The sequence below is a fragment of the Acinonyx jubatus genome, chromosome D1, assembly GCF_027475565.1.
Source record: "Acinonyx jubatus isolate Ajub_Pintada_27869175 chromosome D1, VMU_Ajub_asm_v1.0, whole genome shotgun sequence".
NCBI classification, from domain to species: domain Eukaryota; kingdom Metazoa; phylum Chordata; class Mammalia; order Carnivora; family Felidae; genus Acinonyx; species Acinonyx jubatus.
The window spans coordinates 65696651-65716771 of record NC_069390.1 but is presented as its reverse complement, the minus strand read 5'-3'; the positions used below and the strand labels follow the sequence as shown (position 1 = coordinate 65716771).

The 20121-nt window shown below is 35.9% G+C and overlaps 1 protein-coding gene across 14 annotated transcripts in view; it reads left to right on the top strand.

The window, feature by feature from the left end:
- Positions 1-20121, top strand: part of DLG2 (discs large MAGUK scaffold protein 2) — a 2057646-nt gene that overhangs the window by 1282370 nt on the left and 755155 nt on the right. For 2 of the 14 annotated variants that reach the window (XM_053202590.1, XM_027039909.2), the window contains exon 1: positions 11200-14130. The exons of 9 other annotated variants lie outside the window; for them this stretch is intronic. In XM_053202590.1, coding sequence (XP_053058565.1) covers positions 13822-14130 — 309 coding nt within the window. In that variant the 5' untranslated portion in view covers positions 11200-13821. Of the gene's footprint in view, positions 1-11193; positions 14131-20121 lie in introns of those variants that run through there. 3 more of the 14 variants (XM_053202581.1, XM_053202589.1, XM_053202586.1) reach the window with 3 other exon arrangements.

The following is a 20121-nucleotide window of genomic DNA, read 5'->3' as shown; positions in this document are numbered from 1 at the left end:
CTAGGTAGTCACCGAAAAGAGCTCTTAGGGAAAGGAAGAAGGTGCTTGTCCCAGCCTTTGAATAGGTAGTGGAAATAGAATTAATATAACAGTCTGCCTTTAGAGGCCAGGCTTCTGATTACTCTCTATTTGGCAAAGAATTATTGAAAGAATACATAATTGAGGAAATAAGCCCCAAAGATCGCCATGCCACGCTCTATCTTGTTGGGGTTAAAAATGGTAATAAACCTACATGTGTATAATAATAATATATTAAATTTGTATTTAATTGTCATTTTGGAGGTATTGTGATTAAACCTAAAGATGGTGACAGGGCATCACTGATCAGCTATGCTTTGGGCAGAACCAAGGATGGTCTTGTGGACTTTTTAGTCCACCATCAATTTTACAAATGGGGTCATTAAAATTTAACAAGTTACAGTAACATGTCTAAGATGAGATTGCTAGTTAGTGACAGAACTGGAGCTAGACCATATTTCCTAAACCCAAGTCCCATATTTTCCAAGTTTAATCAAGAACTTTTTACAGGACAATACAAATTATATTATGAGGCAATACCAAGAGGGTGCAAATGTACAAATACAAGATAATCTTTGCTCTTGAGAAGCCTATAATCTACTAAGAAAGAAAAATATATAATATAATATATATTATATTTTATATATTATAAATTATAATTTATAATTATATACACATATAATTATAAAACTCACCACAATGGGGCAAGTTCAATAGCAGGAGTGACCCCACATGTTGTCCCTCCATGTCTCCCTTTCATCACTCAGCACATCTGTTCTTTCAAGGTCTTTCTGCTCTGCTAAATTTCTACCCTTTCTACAGTTGAGTACTTTATCTCCATGTTAGTTCTTGGTACAGAATAGGCATTCAATAAATATTTATTGAGTTAAATGGAAAAAAAAACACAAAAGCAACATAATGTAGAATCAGAGAGGAAGAGAGGATTAATTAAATGTGAATTTGAGATAGACAGGCCCAAGCAAAGCCAATTAGGTAAAACTTTGCTAAAATGTCAAGTCTTCAATGAGAGGAAATCATTCAGCCGGAAGAAGGCCTGTCATTTCTATTAATCCATACCCCTGCCTTTAGGCCAATCCACAGATGAATTACCTCTGACAAGTCAGAATCTGGCTTATTTTTAATGCAGAAGGTTTTTTAGACCTTTTGATAAATTTAGAAACTATCTATTACAAATCATTTATCAGAAAAATAAGAGCACGTATAACTTAGACAAAGAAAGATTCTAGCTCATGGTTCTCCTTAAAATTCTGGGTGTGACAGCTCCAAAATTCAGGTCGCCTGCCTCAAGGGGAGCTCAGTGGTGTGTATCCAAGTGTCCAGTCAGAGGAAGGGTCTTTTCTATGTATTCCAGTTTGATTCTGTGCATAGCATTACTCAACCTGACTCTATTTTATCTTTCTTGAGAGATTCCTTTCCTCAGTTTGTGACTGTTGGCTCCCTCCTTTTCTTTCTTCTTTGTTTTCCCTTTTTAATTTCCTTCCTTTGTTGCTTGCTTGCTTCCTCCTTTTTTATTCCTCCCCTTCCTCTGTCTCTCGTTTCTTCAGTTATGAGTCACTGCCATAACATTATTTTTGAAGATTTCATTAATCATGCTTTTCCTTCCTCATGAAACTCAGCACAGGGGATGACATGTGCCTTTGCCTAGCCTAGGGACTCCACACTCTTCCCACATTACCTTGTATGCTCCTAGAAATCAGAAAAGAGTCTGTAGAGCATCTAGTATTGGAAGAGTGGGAGAGACCAGCCCTTGGAAAAAACACAGCCAGGATGTTACACATGTTAGGTTCCCAAGAATATGATTGAGAGGCAATAGTCCTCCCCCTAATTTAAATCAATAGACTTTAAATATTTAAATTAACTTTCAAGTTAATTAATGCTTGAACCTGGTCATATTGATTGATGCCTTATATGTACTAAGTTCAGTGTTCAGTGCAATAGTTTCTATATAAGAACTAAAGGTTCTTTAGTTAAAAGACAAAAGTATAAAGATTAACTATAACTATAGCTGTGTTAATGAATGCATAATATAAAAAGATGTGATTTGTATCAACGACTGTGTGGAAGAAGTAAAAGTGTAGGGATTTGTATACAGTTGAAGTTAAATTGTTACTACCTTATCACTTTTAAGTACATGATTATAACTACAAGATGTTTTATGTAAGCCCCATAATAACCACAGAGAAAATACCTATAGAGGATACACAAGAGAAAATGAGAAAGGAAAAACAGCACATGACACCACCAAAAAACAAAAAAATCACTGAAACACAAAAGAAGACTATAAGAGAAGAAATGGGGTGCAAAAAAGTTAAAAACAAACAGAAAACAATTAGCAAAATGGCAATAGTAAGTCCTTCTCTATCAATAATTTACTTTAAAAGTAAATGGGTTAAACTGTACAATCAAAAAACAGAGTGATTTAATGGATTAAAATAAGGCTAAACTGTATGCTGCCTAAAAGAGACTCATTTTAGATTTAAGGACATAATAGGCTAAAAGTAAAAGGATAAAAAAAGATATTCCATGCAAATGATAACCAATAGGGACAGAAGTGGCCATACTTATACTGGACAAAATACACTAAGTCAAAAACTATCAAGAGAGACAAAGAAATACCTAATATAGTGATAAAAGCATCATCAGGAAGAGATAGCAATCATAAATATATATATGCACCCCAGATCAGAGCATTCAAGTATAGCAAGCAAACTTTTACACAACTGAAAGGAGAAATACACAACAACACAATAATAGTAGGGGGTGTCAGTACCACACTTTCAACAATGCATAGAACATCCAGACAGAATATCAATGAGGAAACAGAGGAGTTGAACATCAAAGACCAAAGGGACTTATCTGACATATAACAGAGAATTCCATCCAATGGCAGCAGAATATGCATTCTTCTCAAGTACACAAAGAACATTCTACAAGATAGACCACATGTTAGGTCACAAAATAAGTCTTAACACATTTAAAAAGATTAAAATTATACCAAATATATTTCCAAACTATAGCAGAATGAAACTAGAACACAGTGGCACACAAGGAAAACTGGAAAATTCACAAGTAAATTAAACACTGCATTCTTGACCAACCAATGGATCAAAGAAGAAAGCAAATTGGAAATTTGAAAATATCTTAAGGCTAAAATGAAGACACAACATACCATAAATGGGCTACAGAAAAATCAGTTCTAAGCAGAAAGTTTATAGTGATAAACTTTTACATTTAAAAAATGAAAAAAAAGTTCTCAAATAAACAACCTAATTTTATACCTCATGCAAATAAAAAAAAAATCAAACTAAACTCAAAGTTAACATAAGGAAGAAAGTGTGAAGTCTAGAACAATAATAAGCAAAATAGAAAATCAAGAGACAATAGAAAACAATCAATAAAACTAAGAACTGGTTCTTTGTAAGAGTAAACAAATTTGACAAACCTTTTAGTTATATTATCTAAGAAAGAGACAGAGATGACTCAAATAAAATAAAAAATAAAAGAGATTTTATAAGTGATGCCACAAAAGTTAAAAGTATAGGGACTGTGATGAACAGTTACACAACAACAAATTGGATAACCAAGTATAAATGAATTCATAGGAACATACAACTCACAAAGACTGAGTCATGAAGAAATGGAAAATCTGAACAGATGCTATAACTAGTAAGGACATTGAATCAATAATTAAAACTTCCCAACAACAACAAAAAACCCAGGACGAGATGGCGTTACTAGTGAAATCTAACAAGCATTTGAGGAGGAATCAATGCCTATCTATCTAAAACTCTTCCAAAAAATTGAAGAGGATGGAACACTTTCAGACTGATCTTATGAGGCCAGCATTACTTGGATATCAAAGCCAGGAAGAGATACCACAAGAAAAGAAAATTTTAGGCCAATATCCTTGATATGTACATGTAGAAATTCTCCATAAAATACCAGCAAATTGATCTCAACATACATTAAAAGGGTCATACACCATAAGTAAGTAGAATTTATCCCTGCGATGCAAAGGTAATTGAAGCACATTGAATGTGATATACCACATTGACAGAACAAAGGATAAAAATCACATGATTATCTCAAGAGATGCAGAAAGAACACTTACAAATTTCATCACTTTTTCATGATAAAATAACTTAACAAACAAGGGATAGAAGGAAGTTACCTCAACATAACGAAAGCTGTATATGAAAAGTTCATTGCGAACATCTTACTCAATTGGGGAAAGCTAAAATATTTTAAGTTCAGGAAAAAGATAATGTTCATTCTCAACGTTTCTACATAATGTTGTACTGGGAGTCATAACCAAGCAAAAGGCCAGAAAAACAAATAAGAAATAAGCAAAATTATCTCTGTCCACAGATAATATAATTTTATATGTAGAAAACCCCAAAGATCACACACACACACACACACACACACACACACACACACACACACACACAAACTGTTAGACCTAATAAATTTAGCAGAGTTGCAAGATATAAAATCAATATATAAAATTAGTGTTTCTGTACATTAACAATTAGAAATTTGAATAGGAAATTTAGAACACAGTGTCATTTGGGGTGCCTGGGTGGTTCAGTCTGTTAAGCGTCTGAACCCAGCTCAGGTCATGATCTCATGGTTTGTGAGTCCCAGCTTCTCATCTGGCTCTCTGCTGTCAGTGCAGAGCTGGCTTCAGATCCTATGTCTCCCTCTCCCTGCCCCTCCCCACCCCTCTTCTCTCTCAAAAATAAACATTAAAAATTTTTTAAAAAATTAAAAAATAATGTCATTTAAGCAACGTCAAAAAGAATAAAATAACTAGGAATAAACTTAATGAAAGGATTGAAAGATTTGTACAATGAAAACTACAAAACACTGTTGAAAGAAATTGAAGAAGACACAAATATGTTTATAGATCAGAACACTTAACTTTTTTTATTTATTAAGATTTTATTTTAATTCTAAAACAGTTAACATACAGCATTATATTAGTTTCAGGTGTACAATATAGTGATTCAACAATTCCATATATCACCCAGTGCTCATCATAACAGGTACACTTCTTATTTCACCCCCCACCCCCACCCCACAACTACCTTCCCTTTGATAATCATCCATTTGTTCTCTTTGGTTAAGAGTCTATTTCTTGCATTCTCTCTTTCTCTCTCTCTCTTTTCCTTTGTGTGTTTGTTTCTTAAATTCCACATGACTGAAATCATATGGTATTTGTCTCTCTCTGACTTATTTTGCTTAGCGTTACACTCTTTAGCTCCATCCATGTCATTGCAAATGGCAAAATTTCATTTTTGTGGCTGAATAATATTTAATTGTATGTATATTCCACATCTTCTTTGTCCATTCATCTATCAATGGAAACTTAGTCTACTTCCATAATTTGGCTATTGTAATTAATGCTGCTATAAGTATGGGGGGCATGTATCTCTTTGTATTAGTGTTTTTGTATTTTGGGGATAAATACCCAGTAGTGTGTTTACTGGATCATAGAGTAGTTCTACTTTTAACTTTTTGAGGAATCTCCCTAATGTTTTCCAGTGTGGTTGCACCGGTTTGCATTTCCACCAACAGTGTAAGAGGGTTCCTTTTTCTTCACATCCTCATCAACGCTTGTTTCTTGTGTTTTTGATTTTAGCCATTTTGACAGATGTGAGGTGATATCTCACTGCAGTTTTGATTTGCATGAGCATCTTTGTGTCCGTTGGCCATCTGGATGTCTTCTTTAGATAAACATCTGTTCATGTCTTCTGCCCATTTTTAATTGGGTTACTTGGTATTTTGGTGTGTAATAATTGTATCAATTCTTTATATATTTTGGATGCTAACCCTTTATTGGATATGTCATTTACCAATATCCCCTCCCATTCATTACAATACTTTTTAGTTTTGTTTATTGTTTCCTTTTCTTTGAAGAAGCTTTTTATTTTGATGTAGTACCAGTAGTTTATTTTTGCTTTTCTTTGCCTCAGGAGACACACCTAGAAAAATGTTACTATGGCCAGTGTCAGGGAAATTACTTTCTGTGCTGGAAGGCAGAGTTTTAAAATGTTCATACTACTCAAAGAGACCTATGGATTAAATGCAATATCTGTAAATATATTTATGGAAATAGAAAAAAAATACTAAAATTTATATGGAAATACAACAAAAACCTCTGAAATAGCCAAAATAGCCTCAAGAAAGAACAAAGACCACACTGTTAATATGACCATTATCAAACCAATGAAACAAACAAACAAAAAAAACCCAGAAAATAAGTGTTGGTGATGGTGTGGAGAAATTGGAACCCTTGGGCACTGTTGGTGAGAATGTAAAATGGCTCAGCTACCTTGGAAAATAGTATTGAGGTTTCTCAAAAAATTAAAAATAAAAGTACCACATATCATATATGATATAACATATATACCATATATTGAACTGCCCCATTTATGGCTATTTATACAAAAAATTAAATTATAATCTCAAAGAGATGTTGAAGCCATATTCACATTTGGCAAATGGTAGAAACAACCTAAATATACATTGACAGATGAATGTATAAACAAATTGTGGTATATACATTCAATGGAATATTATTCTGCTGTAAAAAGGAAGGCGCTCCTATCATTATGTGACAACATGGATAAAACTTGAGGGCATTATGCCAAATGAAATATGTTAGTCACAGAAGGATAAATACTGCATGTTTGCATATTATATGAGGTATCTAAAGTAGTGAAATTCATAGATGTAGAAAACAGAGTGGTGGTTGCCAGGGGCTTGGGAGGAGGTGGGAGGAATTGTTCAGTGAGCATAGAATTTTAGTCTTACAAATGAAAAAGTTCTAGAGAGCTCTACAGTATGCTTAGAGGTAACAATACTATACTATATACTCAAAAATTTGTTAGAAGGATAGATCTCATATTGTGTATTTTTACCACAATTAAAAAAAGAACTAAAAAGGATACTTGTTATGAATACTAATGCTGTTGATTTTTTAACTTCCTAATTTGATTGGTGGGAGGAAGAGGAGATGTCATCTTGCCTTTTTGCTCTCTGATACACACTTTTAGTATCTTCTGAAATCACTTTACCTTTTGAACTATAACATTTTTAACATGTTTAATGCTTATTTATTTATTTTGAGAAAGAGAGAGAGAGCAGGGGAGGGGCAGAGAGAGAGGGAGACAGAGAATCCCCAAGCAGGCTCCAAGTTGTCAGCACAGAGCCCAAAGCAGGTCACCCAGATGCCCCTGGACTATATCATTTTAAGAGGAACATGACTTTGGTGGTTGGAGTTTAGAATCCTCTCCCTGCTTTACCACTGGCTGGCCTTTGACTTGGAGAACTCCTCCATCTTTTGCACTCTCTCTCTCTAAAGGGAGAACAATTTGAAAAGATCTGAGAGAAAAGCCCAGCTGTCAGGAAGTACAGCTTTTTTTTTTCTTTTTTAACGCTTATTCATTTTTGAGAGACAGAGAATGAGTAGGGCAGGGGCAGAAAGAGACACAGGAGTTGGGGAGAGAGAAGGAGATATAGAATCTGAAGCAGGCTCCAGGCTCTGAACTGTCAGCATGGGGCCCAATGTGGGGCTCGAACTCTGGGAAATCATGACCTGAGCTGAAGTCAGAAGCTTAACAGATTGAGCCACCCAAGCACCCCTGGAAGTACAACTTTTATGAATGGATATCTTGCTAAAATAAATCAGAAGCTGTTTCAAGGCACCTGAGTGGCTCAGTCAGTTAAACCTCCACCTCTTGATTTGGGCTCAGGTCGTGATCTCATGGTTCATGAGTTCAGAGCCCTTGTGGGCTCTGCACTCATGGCGTGGAGCCTGCTTGGATTCCCTCTTTCTCTGCCCCTTCCCCACTCATTTTCTCTCTTTCTCTCCCTCTCAAAAATAAATCTATAAGCTTAAAAAAACATTCTTAAACAAAACAAGCTGTTTGAATTTCTTAGCATTAGAAGACCACTAACGAATTTCTTTAAAAAAATGTGTTAATATAATTAGGCTACTCAGCCACAGTGAATGTTTCACTTAAATGCTGACCTTAAGAGCATGCTATATTTCTATTTGTTTGTTTGTTTTTAGGTCCAAAATGTTTATTCACTTTAAATTGGGAAGTAGAGGGGCACCTGGGTGGCTCAGTCGGTTAAGAAGCCCGACTTCAGCTCAGGTCATGATCTCGCGGTCCGTGAGTTCGAGCCCCGCGTGGGGCTATGGGCTGATGGCTCAGAGCCTGGAGCCTGCTTCCGATTCTGTGTCTCCCTCTCTCTCTGCCCCTCCCCCATTCATGCTCTGTCTCTCTCTGTCTCAAAAATAAATAAAAAACATTAAAAAAATAAAAAATAAATAAATTGGGAAGTAGAACCTGGACCAAGATGCCTATGTTGATGACCACTAAAAGATAATTCTATCTTCTTTCTTGTTTATTTTAATAAATACTAAACATTTACTTTGTGCTTGGCTCTGAGGATACAGATGCACAAAAGAGATCCCTCTCCCTTCCCTAATGGGCATTACTTACATTTTTGGGGGAAAAAGGTCACAAAACAAATAATAGTATAATTATTGTTTTTAATATAATTGTTGTAAGTGTTGTAGTAAACAAATACAGGGTGACAGATGATGCTTGGTGGGAAGATGATCTGATATGTTCTCGAACAGGTGGGGACAGTGTCCTGGGAATGCCTCTTGAAAAGGTGACATTTAAGTTGAGCCCTAGAGAGTAGGGAGGACTCCAGAATTTCTGAATAGAAGAGGCTTATGGATGGCAAGCTGGTAGGATGGAAGGGTCTAGGAGCCTTCTTTCGGGGCTGTGTTGCATAGTAAGCCCACTTTTAGACTGTGCTATTTGTTTACTTGGGTAGCTTTTGGGAAGTTGTCTCTTCATGCACCTTGGAAAGGTAAGCAGGAATGAATTACCATAAAACTGTGGCGAGGGGAAGGGAGCATGTGCAGTGGCCACAGGTGGGACCAAGGGTAGGTATTCAAGGCCCGTGTTGTTGAATGGTAGAAGAAGGGGTGAGGCACAGGTTAGACAGGTGAAAGCAGCAGAGGCCAGGTCACACAGGGCATGATTAAGGACCTTATAAGCCACTTTAAAGATTGTCCTCTCTGTGGGGATAAAGATCCGAGAGAATGGGACTTTATTGACAGCTGTCAAGTAGGGTAGGACTTGATCATTTTCACAATTTAGAAGTCTCTCTTGCCACTGTGTGAGAATGTATAGGAGTAAGGGTGGATGCCAGAGCCCAGTTAGGAAGCTGTTTCACCAGGTGTACAGAAAACTGATGCTAGCTTGGATGGGGGTGGTCATCATGGTGATTGAGAGAAATAGACAAATGTGAAAGATATTTGCACAGACACATGTATGAACAGAGTAGAGCACAACTGAATAGGCCAGAAGGATTTGGAAAGCTTCAGAGAAGTGACACCAGTTTAATCTTGAAGGATGAGAACAAATTCATATAGTCTGTCAGTTAGATTCAATTGCTAAAATACGTAAATTATAAATGATCATTAGTTTTTTTTAGTATTCCTTTCAGATTCTCTAAGAAATGTCACGTAACTTGTGTTCTTATTTCTCTAATAGTGTTCTGCATGTGTTAGAATATAATAAGTCTGCATTTCCTAAAAACAGTTTTCTAATTTAGCCTTATTGTCAATTAAGACTGATCCCCTCTTCATCAACACCCATACAAATCCAAGTATATTAGTGAAAATTTGGGACATATTGAAACTTTATTCTACTTACTAAATCCTCAGTCTATGTTAAATCTCTATAGCAATTTGGTGTGTGCCTTTCCACACTTGTTTGTTTCTGCCTTGTAAGAATTATAATTAAATTATAATATAATTAAATTGACTTAAGTATTTTGGAAATAATTTTAGAGCCTAAAATACTTTAAATATTCTGGCTTCTCTTTTGCTTTGAAAGATGAACATGGTTGGGTCTAGAGACTGTAGGTGAAGGTTATTAGATGTAGAAGAATATTAGCTAGCATTTATAACATCTCCAGTCTGCAGCCACAGGAATGGACTGTGCACAGTTTTCAAATCAAGAAAAATTGTATCTAATACCTTATACTATTTTGTGATTATTTAACACATTACTTATAGCTGCTACAGGGCTTATGGTACCCAGTCTTCCTTTAGCAAACCCTCAGCTCTTCTTTCATAATTAATATTTTCATCTCCCATATGCATAGAATGCCTGAAGGAAATTTTTTCTGGAAACAAAGTCTGCATAGTGCTTTAGTACGGCACAATTTATTTAGCAATTCATCTTTGCCAATTATTTTTTTATTAAACAAATCAAGCCAGATATTCGTTTTAAGCCCCTGCTTCAAAGCTAGTGGTTGTTCTCTGGAGTCAATGTCAGGTCAAAGAGAGGTCAATAAGATATATCTCATCTAGGCATTGTGTTGTGCACCATCTGCCCATGTTAAATCACAATGATAAGTAGGATGTGTACTTGTGCACCACTAATTCTTGTTTGGCCAGAATATCATGTCATCTCATGGTCATTACAATAGTCCAATTACAGTTGATCAAATTGAATTATCTTTAATCAGTAGGTCTGTCTCATAGTACAGCGGGCTAGTTGGACATATTTATCTATTTAAGTGGTCTGTCATCAGACTGTGAAAGCCAAATGTCATGTTCAAAAAGAAATAACTGGGGAGAACAGGGGAAGACAAGAGGCTGGATATATTTTATGTGTATTAAAGTGAAAAAATAATTTCAGTATAGTCTTGCAATAAGTTTAATGAAAGTTTTCTATGGTCTTTGAGATCTTTGGAGGAAGTAGCATTAGTTATGCAATTCATGATGTTTATTTCTCTGTACAGAAATGGCATAGTGAGGTTATTAAAACAAAAATTCTAGGGGTGCCTGGGTGGCTCAGTTGGTTAAGTATCTGACTCTTGGTTTAGGCTCAGGTCATGATCCCAAGGTCCTGGGATCGAGCCCCACTTTGGGTTCCATGCTGAGTGTGGAGCCTGTTTAAGATCCTCTTTCCCTCTTTCTCTCCTCCCCCCTCACTGCCTCTCCCCTGCTCGTGCACATGCTCTCTCTGTCAAATAAAATAAAATAAAGTAAAATAAAATAAAATAAAATAAAATGAAATAAAATATCTATTTTCCTTGTAATGAGAAGAAATAGCTTATTCCAAACAACCCATTTATAACAGCGTTAGGTCCCTATAAAGATTTATAATATCTTTGTGTAGTGCCCAGCCAGGAGGTTTTCTGTATTGCTGCAAACTGCACCTGCCATTACAAAATTTTAATGGATTCACGCTGACTCCTACACAGATTGATTCTCATACCTGAGAGGCAAATGGGTGACAACAGGGCATGTTTTCCCTAAAGATGGTAATGGGCCTTTGAGCACTTATATCTGCCTAAAAAACTAGAGAAGCATCTATGGTTAGATAAGATGGGAGAGAGCCAAACTTATCACTTCTTGACATTCTCATTTGGGGGTGATAGTATTGCCATATCACATCAAGTCCTATTGTATAGCCATGCATCATGGTGACACTAGACAAATACAAGGTTCTCTGGGCCTTTATTTGACCTAGAAGTTCTTTCAGGCTCATTCCAAACAACCCAGCATAAAAAATGAAAGAGAGAGAGAAAGAGAGGAGTGAGAAGAGATATAGAGGGAGAGAGAAGAGAGTGAGAGGGAGAAGACAGAGAGAGGAGAGAGAAGGGAAGGGAAGAGATGTAGATGGTACTCTGCCCTTTTCCCCACAGAGCATCACATGATGATCTATTTGCCTCCATTTTACTGTTCTTAGATATTGATCTTAACTCCTGGATTCTCTTTCAGGAAGAAAGACCATTAATACCATTGTTATTTCCACCTAACAATTCAAGTCTTCATTTTTTTTTTTTTTTTTTTTGGCAAATTTCCTTAACACCTCAAAACCAACACTACAGCTAAGCTTAAAGGAATAATTTATGTTTTTGGAGCATTGCTGAACTAAATATTATTTTTAAAACATGTTAGCTCCTGCATGTCTCTTCCTTCTATATAAACATTCACCCAACCATTCATTCATCCATACAAAAAATATGTATTTATTAGAAGTCTGGTACGTGCCGGGCAGGAAGGGTGCTAGGTGCCTGGGGTAAAAACAAAATGGTCAGTAGCAAACCAGGGCCTGCCCTTTGAACTTCCACATATGGGTCATCATTACTTAGCAAAGGTGTCTTGAATGCTTACATTGCCAGGCAAGTTACTTATAGCAGCCCCTGATGCTGTAAGAGTTTGGAAAAGGACCATTTTGTGGAGATACACAGGAAGAGTAGATCCTACATCTTCCTTTCAGTTTTTATGTATAAAAATGCTTTGTCCAGGGAGTTCTAGTGTTGAAAATTGTATATGTTATAATCCTAGCCCTTGAAATTAGAACTTTGCCAATCCAGTCAGAAATGAGGTCTATACTGCCCCAGCAGTGATAAGGCGGATCTGTTGGTCTATAGATAAAAATTATATCTTGGGATTGTAGCATTTTTTTTTTTGGTGCTGTATAGATGGCAGCTTGTATCCCAGTCAAACCAAAATGGTTCCCTCAGGGATATGTGATAAGGATAGACATTTTGGCAACAAATATGGAAAGTTTCAAACATAATAAAAATTCTGTCGTAGTAATTAGCCTTTCTCTTTACTAAGCCATACTATGTATGGCTTCTGCAATCATACTAAAATTTTAAAACAATCATGTCCTCTCTGGAAGGCAATTGCTTTAAATTGGATAGATTTCACTCATTTTCCAGTAAAAGAATTTGAAAATTCTGTCTGTGGAAACCAAAATACTGGATGGCAGAGTTGGATGTGTCTTTCACTTTAAAATGCAGACTCTCTGTGGTGAATGTATTTGTTGTGGTAAAGTATTTGAAAGGAAATCCTCAGAATAATTTGGGGGAAGGAAAAACACTGTGTTAAAATAAGCCAACCCATAAGTTTTGAACTTTGAAAATTGCTTTATTTTGAACCAGAAAGAATTAATAATCATTCATAGCATAAAAAATGTATGTTTGGAATATAATACATAATCATGATCTAAAACAAATTAAACCTCCAAATTTTAAAGGACCCTAGTATAATGCTGTGATCTCAGTGATTTTTCTGAATGAATTAATATTGTTTAGAGTTAATATTGATGCCCTTATATAGTTACCTCATGATTTGCTCTGTGTCTTGGCAAATATCTCTCTAGGTAAGTGATTCCTGTAAATGTTAGAAATTTCTTTACAGGTTAACTTTCCCATCATTTTAAATTGTCCATGCTGTGTTATTTCAGTCTATATGCATCCTTTCCAGAACGAAGGGTCCTGCTAGTCTGATAAGAAGCTCTCTTTCCTGAGGTCTGTATTTTGTGTAGGGCTCATCTAGGAGACGGAAAAGCCAGAATGCCAAATTGCAAAGAGTATTCTTTACTGTGGGGCTCCATCCAAAAAGGGTTTGTAACACACTGTACAGTCTTGTAGCCCAGCTGTGTGGAGCATTGATTGCTTCTGCCTAGAGCAGGGATACTGTCAAGTTGCTCTGTGAGTTGAGTCATCTATTGACAAAGAGCTACCAGCCCGCAGATAATGCTGTGCGGAGCTGCTCTCGCTGCTCCCACGATGCACTGCTTATAGCAGCTGTCAAAGATACTGAGGGATCCACGGGAGGAAAAAAAAAAAAGACTTTTACAACTGCCTGGAAGAAAAGGGGTGTGAGGGAGGAGACATTCCTGTGCAGAGCTGACCAAAGGAAAGAGTAGGCATCAGGGCAGTATGAATGCATACCTCACCAAGCAACACGGCTGCAGCCGGGGGTCCGATGGGATGGATGCCGGCAGGAGTGCACCCACACTGATCAGGGATGCCCACTGCGCTTGTGGCTGGCAGAGGAACCCTCATGGGCTTGGGTACAATTCTCAGACCATGCCCTCCTCAGGACCAGGGGGCCCAGCTTCAAACAGGACCAAGCTGGTCACTTTGTGGGACAGTGTGCGCAAAAGCCCCCACAAGACGAGCGCTAAAGGCAAAGGGACTTGTGGGGAGCGTTGCGCCTGCCCACATGGTTGGTTCAGCCCAGCACAGGTGAGCCTTTTCCTTCTGACTTTCCCTTGACTATCGGAAGAAACTGAGAACAAGTTGTGTAAGGGTAGCATGGTTTGGAAACTTTGCTGAGTCCTCCTTGCTGACTGGGAACGCCTGTTTGGAAAACGGTAGGCCTGGAAAACCTGTCATTTTCACAGGTGTTTGTGGGCTCACCTCTGGGTGCCCTGTGAAAGTCCGAAGATGCTGTGCTCAGTTTCTTTCAGTGACTTTTTCCCAAGTTCAACTTCTGTAGTCCTCAGATGATTTTACTGTGCTGCATCATTGGCTTTTAGCAGCAATTTAACTTCTAATCATTGTTAACTTTTCTGTACTGCCTAGCCTCATTGTTTTTGTTTTTGTTTTTAAGGGAGAGAAAAAAATGAACTTTAATCAAATACTTTCCACCTCTTTAATGATAAAAAGGCATTTATTTCTTCAGCTATGGAAAGTAGTGATTTAAATTATGCTTTTCTAATTTTACTCTCATAATACTGTATACCTTTTCAGTAATGGAGAAGAAAATTTGTTTATATGAAATAATTCATTTTACACACAAAGGGAATAATTGGGTGCAGACTACAGGATGATTACACTCAGAATACAATAATGAAACATTTTATTTATTCATAGAGTAGCAATAAGGTTATTTATATTAAAAACTATAATTCTCTTTCTTCTGTAATCTAGTTCTGAAGCAGATGTGCAGATTGCCTTAATTTAATTCCTAGCTTATTCTTGCCCCAAACTACTGGCATTTTATCAGAAATGAAATTGGTTCATTTTTTTCCTGTCCCCATCCAGAAGAGGTAAGACAACTTCCTGTAAATGCTGTAAAATTTAAATAAAGTGCACCTGTAATCACTGTCATAAATATAGAACAGTGATAGTTCTTAAATATCCATCGAGAAGGAAAAAAGCTGTTTTCAGGAAAAAGAAGTCTTTTCTTGATTTTAATGTGATTTTACTATAATTGAGGAGTGGCTATTGATTACAAGTGAAATGGTATGATGGGAAAGGTGTAGAGAACATTCTAATTTTAATATTAGTTTTTTAAAAAGTACTTCTAAGAATATCATATATCACTAGATCTTAATGATTGAGTTACATATATGTGGCTTTTGATGAATTAATATCATTCATCTCAGAATCTTGCTTTAAATGAAGAATATATTGTCATTTTAGCATTAAACTGGTTCAGCCTGAAATGGAGCCTGACATTTGGCAACTCAATTATTTTTCAAAGTTAACATGAATTTCAAACTGAAAAAAAACAGTCTTGACAATTTTGAAGTCTCTATATATTCTTTAACAAATACATATGGTTTAAATGTCTTTAAATTATATCTCTTGTGTTGATTATGTTAAATTCTCAAGGCAAAGAAGACAAACACACATCTAGCTTATGGTTTTTGCACAGAGTAGAATTAGCCAACTGACATTAAGGTAGAAAAAGCAACTTGATTTATTGTCATAATTCTTTTTATCCAAGGTGTAATAAGATTTTCATTTCATAACTGATAATTTCTCAGCCCCAAAACAGTACATTATAATAACCATGCTCTAAAAATCTTGATACATTTTTCATCCATCAAGGGAAACTTTTCCCTTTCTTGCTTTTTAACAAAGTCAGCCTCCTACTTGCCTTAAATTTATAGCCATTTAATGCTTTAAAGGATTGAAATAGACTCTCTGCACTGATAATTAAGGATCTAGTGACATATGAGAAGGCAATGAATTAAGACAGCTACCATCTCCCATTCTTTTTCATACTTATTTCTATACATTTTCTCTTATTCACATATATTTTATTGTTGGCTAGTAAGAACAATCCTCCAAATATTGGAATTAAAATACCATATCTTTTAGGGCCTTTAGTGTTGTGACACTCTTCTATCACCTGACCCTTCCTCCTTTTTACCACCTCAGTCCTATGAGAGTGCTATGCATAGATTTTAATATATGTTTTAAAATATCTCTATAATACCTAAATACTTGTACATATTAACATATTTTCATGTATTTATAGGTCTCTATATATGTATCTATATACACATATACATGTAGGCATGTATATACATATATACATATAAAAATTAAAGTTCTATATTATTATTTTCTTACCCAGAAAGTACTAACTTGTTCTTCCAAAGGATGTTTTATTCTCTTCATATGAAGTACATTTCCTTTACTTCCTGTAGGTGTTCTAAAATGCTGATTTATGTGTATGTGTGTATATGTATACGTGTGTACATGTACATGTGTATATGTGTGTACTCATTTACATATGCATCTATAGAATATGTCTAATATTTAAAATATACAGATATGTGTAAGTACTATACATCCTTATATACTCTAACATAAGTAAGAGCATATGTGTGTGTATGTGTATGCATATGTGTCCATTAAAAGCCTAGTCTGTTTTGAGAATTTTATGATATGATACTGTTCTTACCCCTTAAATTAACTAAAGATATCCTGTGAAATACTGTGAAACAAAGGATGGAGGTTAATTATACTAAACATTACAATTCTTGATAAAGTAGAAAGGAGAAGAATGCGTGCTTTAGAATAACCTGGGGACCCACATATGGTACAGAACGTGCCTGAGGGCTGTTAAGTGTCTTGGAACTGAGATCCTGCTCTCAGAGATATTTGCTGTATTACGTGGAAATCAGCAGTGTGATTTCCGGCTGCTGTAATAGAGGGCCATGGTAATGACTTGAGTTCCTCCCAAGGCTCTTTGCCAAACTCCTGTTATTTGGGGTGTTGTGTGCTAACAGGACACTGTCATTATGTTGTTCCTCAGCAAGACTAAAAAACAGCTTCTGTCCTTTCTCAAATAAGTTTTCATTCCATTTAAATCTGTAGAATTAATATAACCCTAATAATAGGTAAGAAAATGGAAAATTATAGTGTCCAGAAGTGAGTTCTAGAATGTACATCTAGGAAAATAATGTTGGTCTTGGGTGAGGAGTGGGGAGAAACTGTCCATCATTGCATATGTGGCATTTCTCCCCAATTCAGATTGATCTGGGAAGGCAGCACAGAACAGTGGAGACTCAAAGGCCAGAGTTCTATGCATTTGTACTTCATTCATTCAGTCTTCATTTGTTTATTCAACTATCATTTCCTGACTGCTTAGTATGTGCTTCTCTATCAGGGCTGTGGATATAATAGTAAACAGTAAAATAGTAAATAGTAAAAAAAAAAAAAAAAAAGTAAATATAAATAGTAAAAAGGAAATCCTACCCCTACCATTGTGGTGCTAATGGCCTACAGCCATATATAATCTGTAGTAAATATATCATTATATATACAGAATTATATAATCATAAATCACAAATTGGAAGTGAAACAAGTTCCATGGAGTTCTGCAAATTCCATAGTGGACATATATTCAGGAACCAGAGGAACCACAGAGGAGGAAGAGAGCAAGATAACTTTTAAGTATTCATTTATTTACTTATTTTATTTTATTTTTATGAAAAGATACAGTATCTCTTTAAGCCTAGATTTTCTATTTTATAAAATGAGCATAAAAATAGAGCCTAACTCAGGATTTGTAGTGAGGACTGATTAACATAATAAATGTAAGGCACTTAGAACAGTGCTTATAAGTCGTATGGGTTCAATAAGTATTTGTAGAATGAATGAATAAGCGTGGAATAAAAGTTGGCTATTATTAACTTACTCCTTACTTCATTTTTTCTGATTGTCTGGGAAGAGAAAGTAAGTGAATTAGTAAAGACTTCAAGAGGTAGTGATGCTTGGGCTGAATCGAACTGAACCTTGAAGTAACGTACATGTGTTTATCAAGTGAGCAAAGAGAGAGAAGCTTTTGGAGTAAAAATAACAAAAACAGAAACACCTGTAACACTCTGGTTGCTGTGTAGAACTACTCATAGATGCTCATAGTTCTGTTTGCCCAGAATGTTGGGCACTAGAGAGTAGGTTCTTCAAGAGCTGAGGCTAGAGACATGAACAGGGTTTGGACACACAGAGAGTTTGGTGGGCTTTGATGAGGACTTCACTGAACTGGCAGCATGGAGTCAGTCACTGCAGGATCCCAGTGTAACTGGTACTGCTACTCTCCATGTGTTAGACTGCATGGTCATTGAAACTTTCTGGGCCTCAGGTTCTCTGTTTCTAAGAAAACTGATTTTCCCCAAATGAACTCCTATATCTCTTCCAATACTACTCTCTGTCAACTGACACCCATTAATTAATGGGAAGCACTTTGGAAAAGATTTATGCTTTAAAGCCAGACAATCCTAAGTTTAAATTTCCTAGCTCTGTGTGACCTCACTTCCCTAACCTCTTTAAGACTCATTTGTCTCCTTCTGTAAAACTTAGGATAATAAAATTATATTATGGGAAATGTACTAAGAATTGAAAATACTGTACTCTATATAAAGGAGCCCAGCATGGTGCTTAGAACATAGGAATTGTTCAATAAGTGGTATTTATTATTACTAATGATATCTAAATTATGCTTTTCTAACCTGAAGAACTTATAGTCCATCAAATTTATTATCAGTATTGTAGTCCTTTATTAGAATTTCTCCTTTGTTCAGTAAATTTTTTGATGTCTTATAATGATGAAGGTTAGGTTAGGCAACTGTCCAGAAACATTTGGCACAGTACCACATGATGATGGGATGACATTTTACCCTTCAGTGTTCTCAGAGATTCACAAAATGCACACTACCAAAAGATATTTATATATCTGTCATATATATATATGGCATATATATGTGTGTATGTATGTGTATAGATATATACATGTATATAATATATATAGTATATATTATATGTATATAATTGTATATATAATATATGTTGTGTGTATATATATATATATATATATATATATAAATTGTGTGTGTATATGTGTATATTAGATTTTCTCAGAAACATTCTGCCAGAACAACTGTATTTGAAGCACTTATTCAAACTCTGTAAATCTTCCCTAAGTGTCCTTCTGCAACTCCTCCAGAAATAGCAATTTGCAGCAACTTGAGTGCAGAGAACCTTTTTGTCCAAGAAGTAGAGTTGCCCTAGGCTGAAATCTCAGGCTTAGCTTATGCCCAGCCAGAAAGATCTGACAGCTTGTTTTAACTCTGTAGCTGTTTCTACTGATTCCTCCCAGAAAGAGAACCCCTTACCAAGGAATAATAAGACTTTTTAGTCTCTGGAAAATACCATTTGCCCCCAGGCAAAAGAAACAGAAGAGAATAAGAGATAATACAGAGAAATTAAAGTTCTAGGCATTTTTTAAACAGACCTGAAGCTACATGGTCAACACTTACGTCCCTACTTCTTCTGGATGCTGATGTGAGCAGAGCATTTTCTCTAGGGCTGGACAAGTAGAGACAAAGTACTGAGGTTGGGAAAGGAAAGAGCAAAGATGATAATATTTGTTGAATACTCACAATACCCATAATGTATGAAGCACTATGCTAAGGCTTTATGTTACTTATTTTTTAAATTCTCCCAACAAAATTAAGAGTGGTATTAAAATCCCCACTTTATAGATATGGGAATTATAGCTAAGAGTAACTTTCTCATGATGGCACATCTGAAAAGGTAGAATTTGTTTCAAATGTAGGTCTATATGACCACCTTCCCCATTCCACCGTATCTTACAGAAAGGCCTCTTTGAGGAATAGTGGGAGGTAGAACACCCCAAGAGACCTTTTGAACTCTCTAATTTAACAGGAAATTTCCTTAAAGAATTGTAGTGTTGGGAGAACTGGCACTCCCTAGTAGAACCCTAGATTTCCCCATTCTGTTTCATTTTCTGGTCATGGGAACCCTGAGCTGATTGGACCTCTAAAGATGTCTCCTCTGTCTGATCAAGGTTAAGAATTGTGCTGATCTGAAGGAGCTGTTGTTGGTTCTCACAGCACTGATACTTGCTCTTAGAAATACCTTGTGATCTGTGGTTATTTGCAAATTAGATTCAGTCTTACAACCTCTATAGTGAGG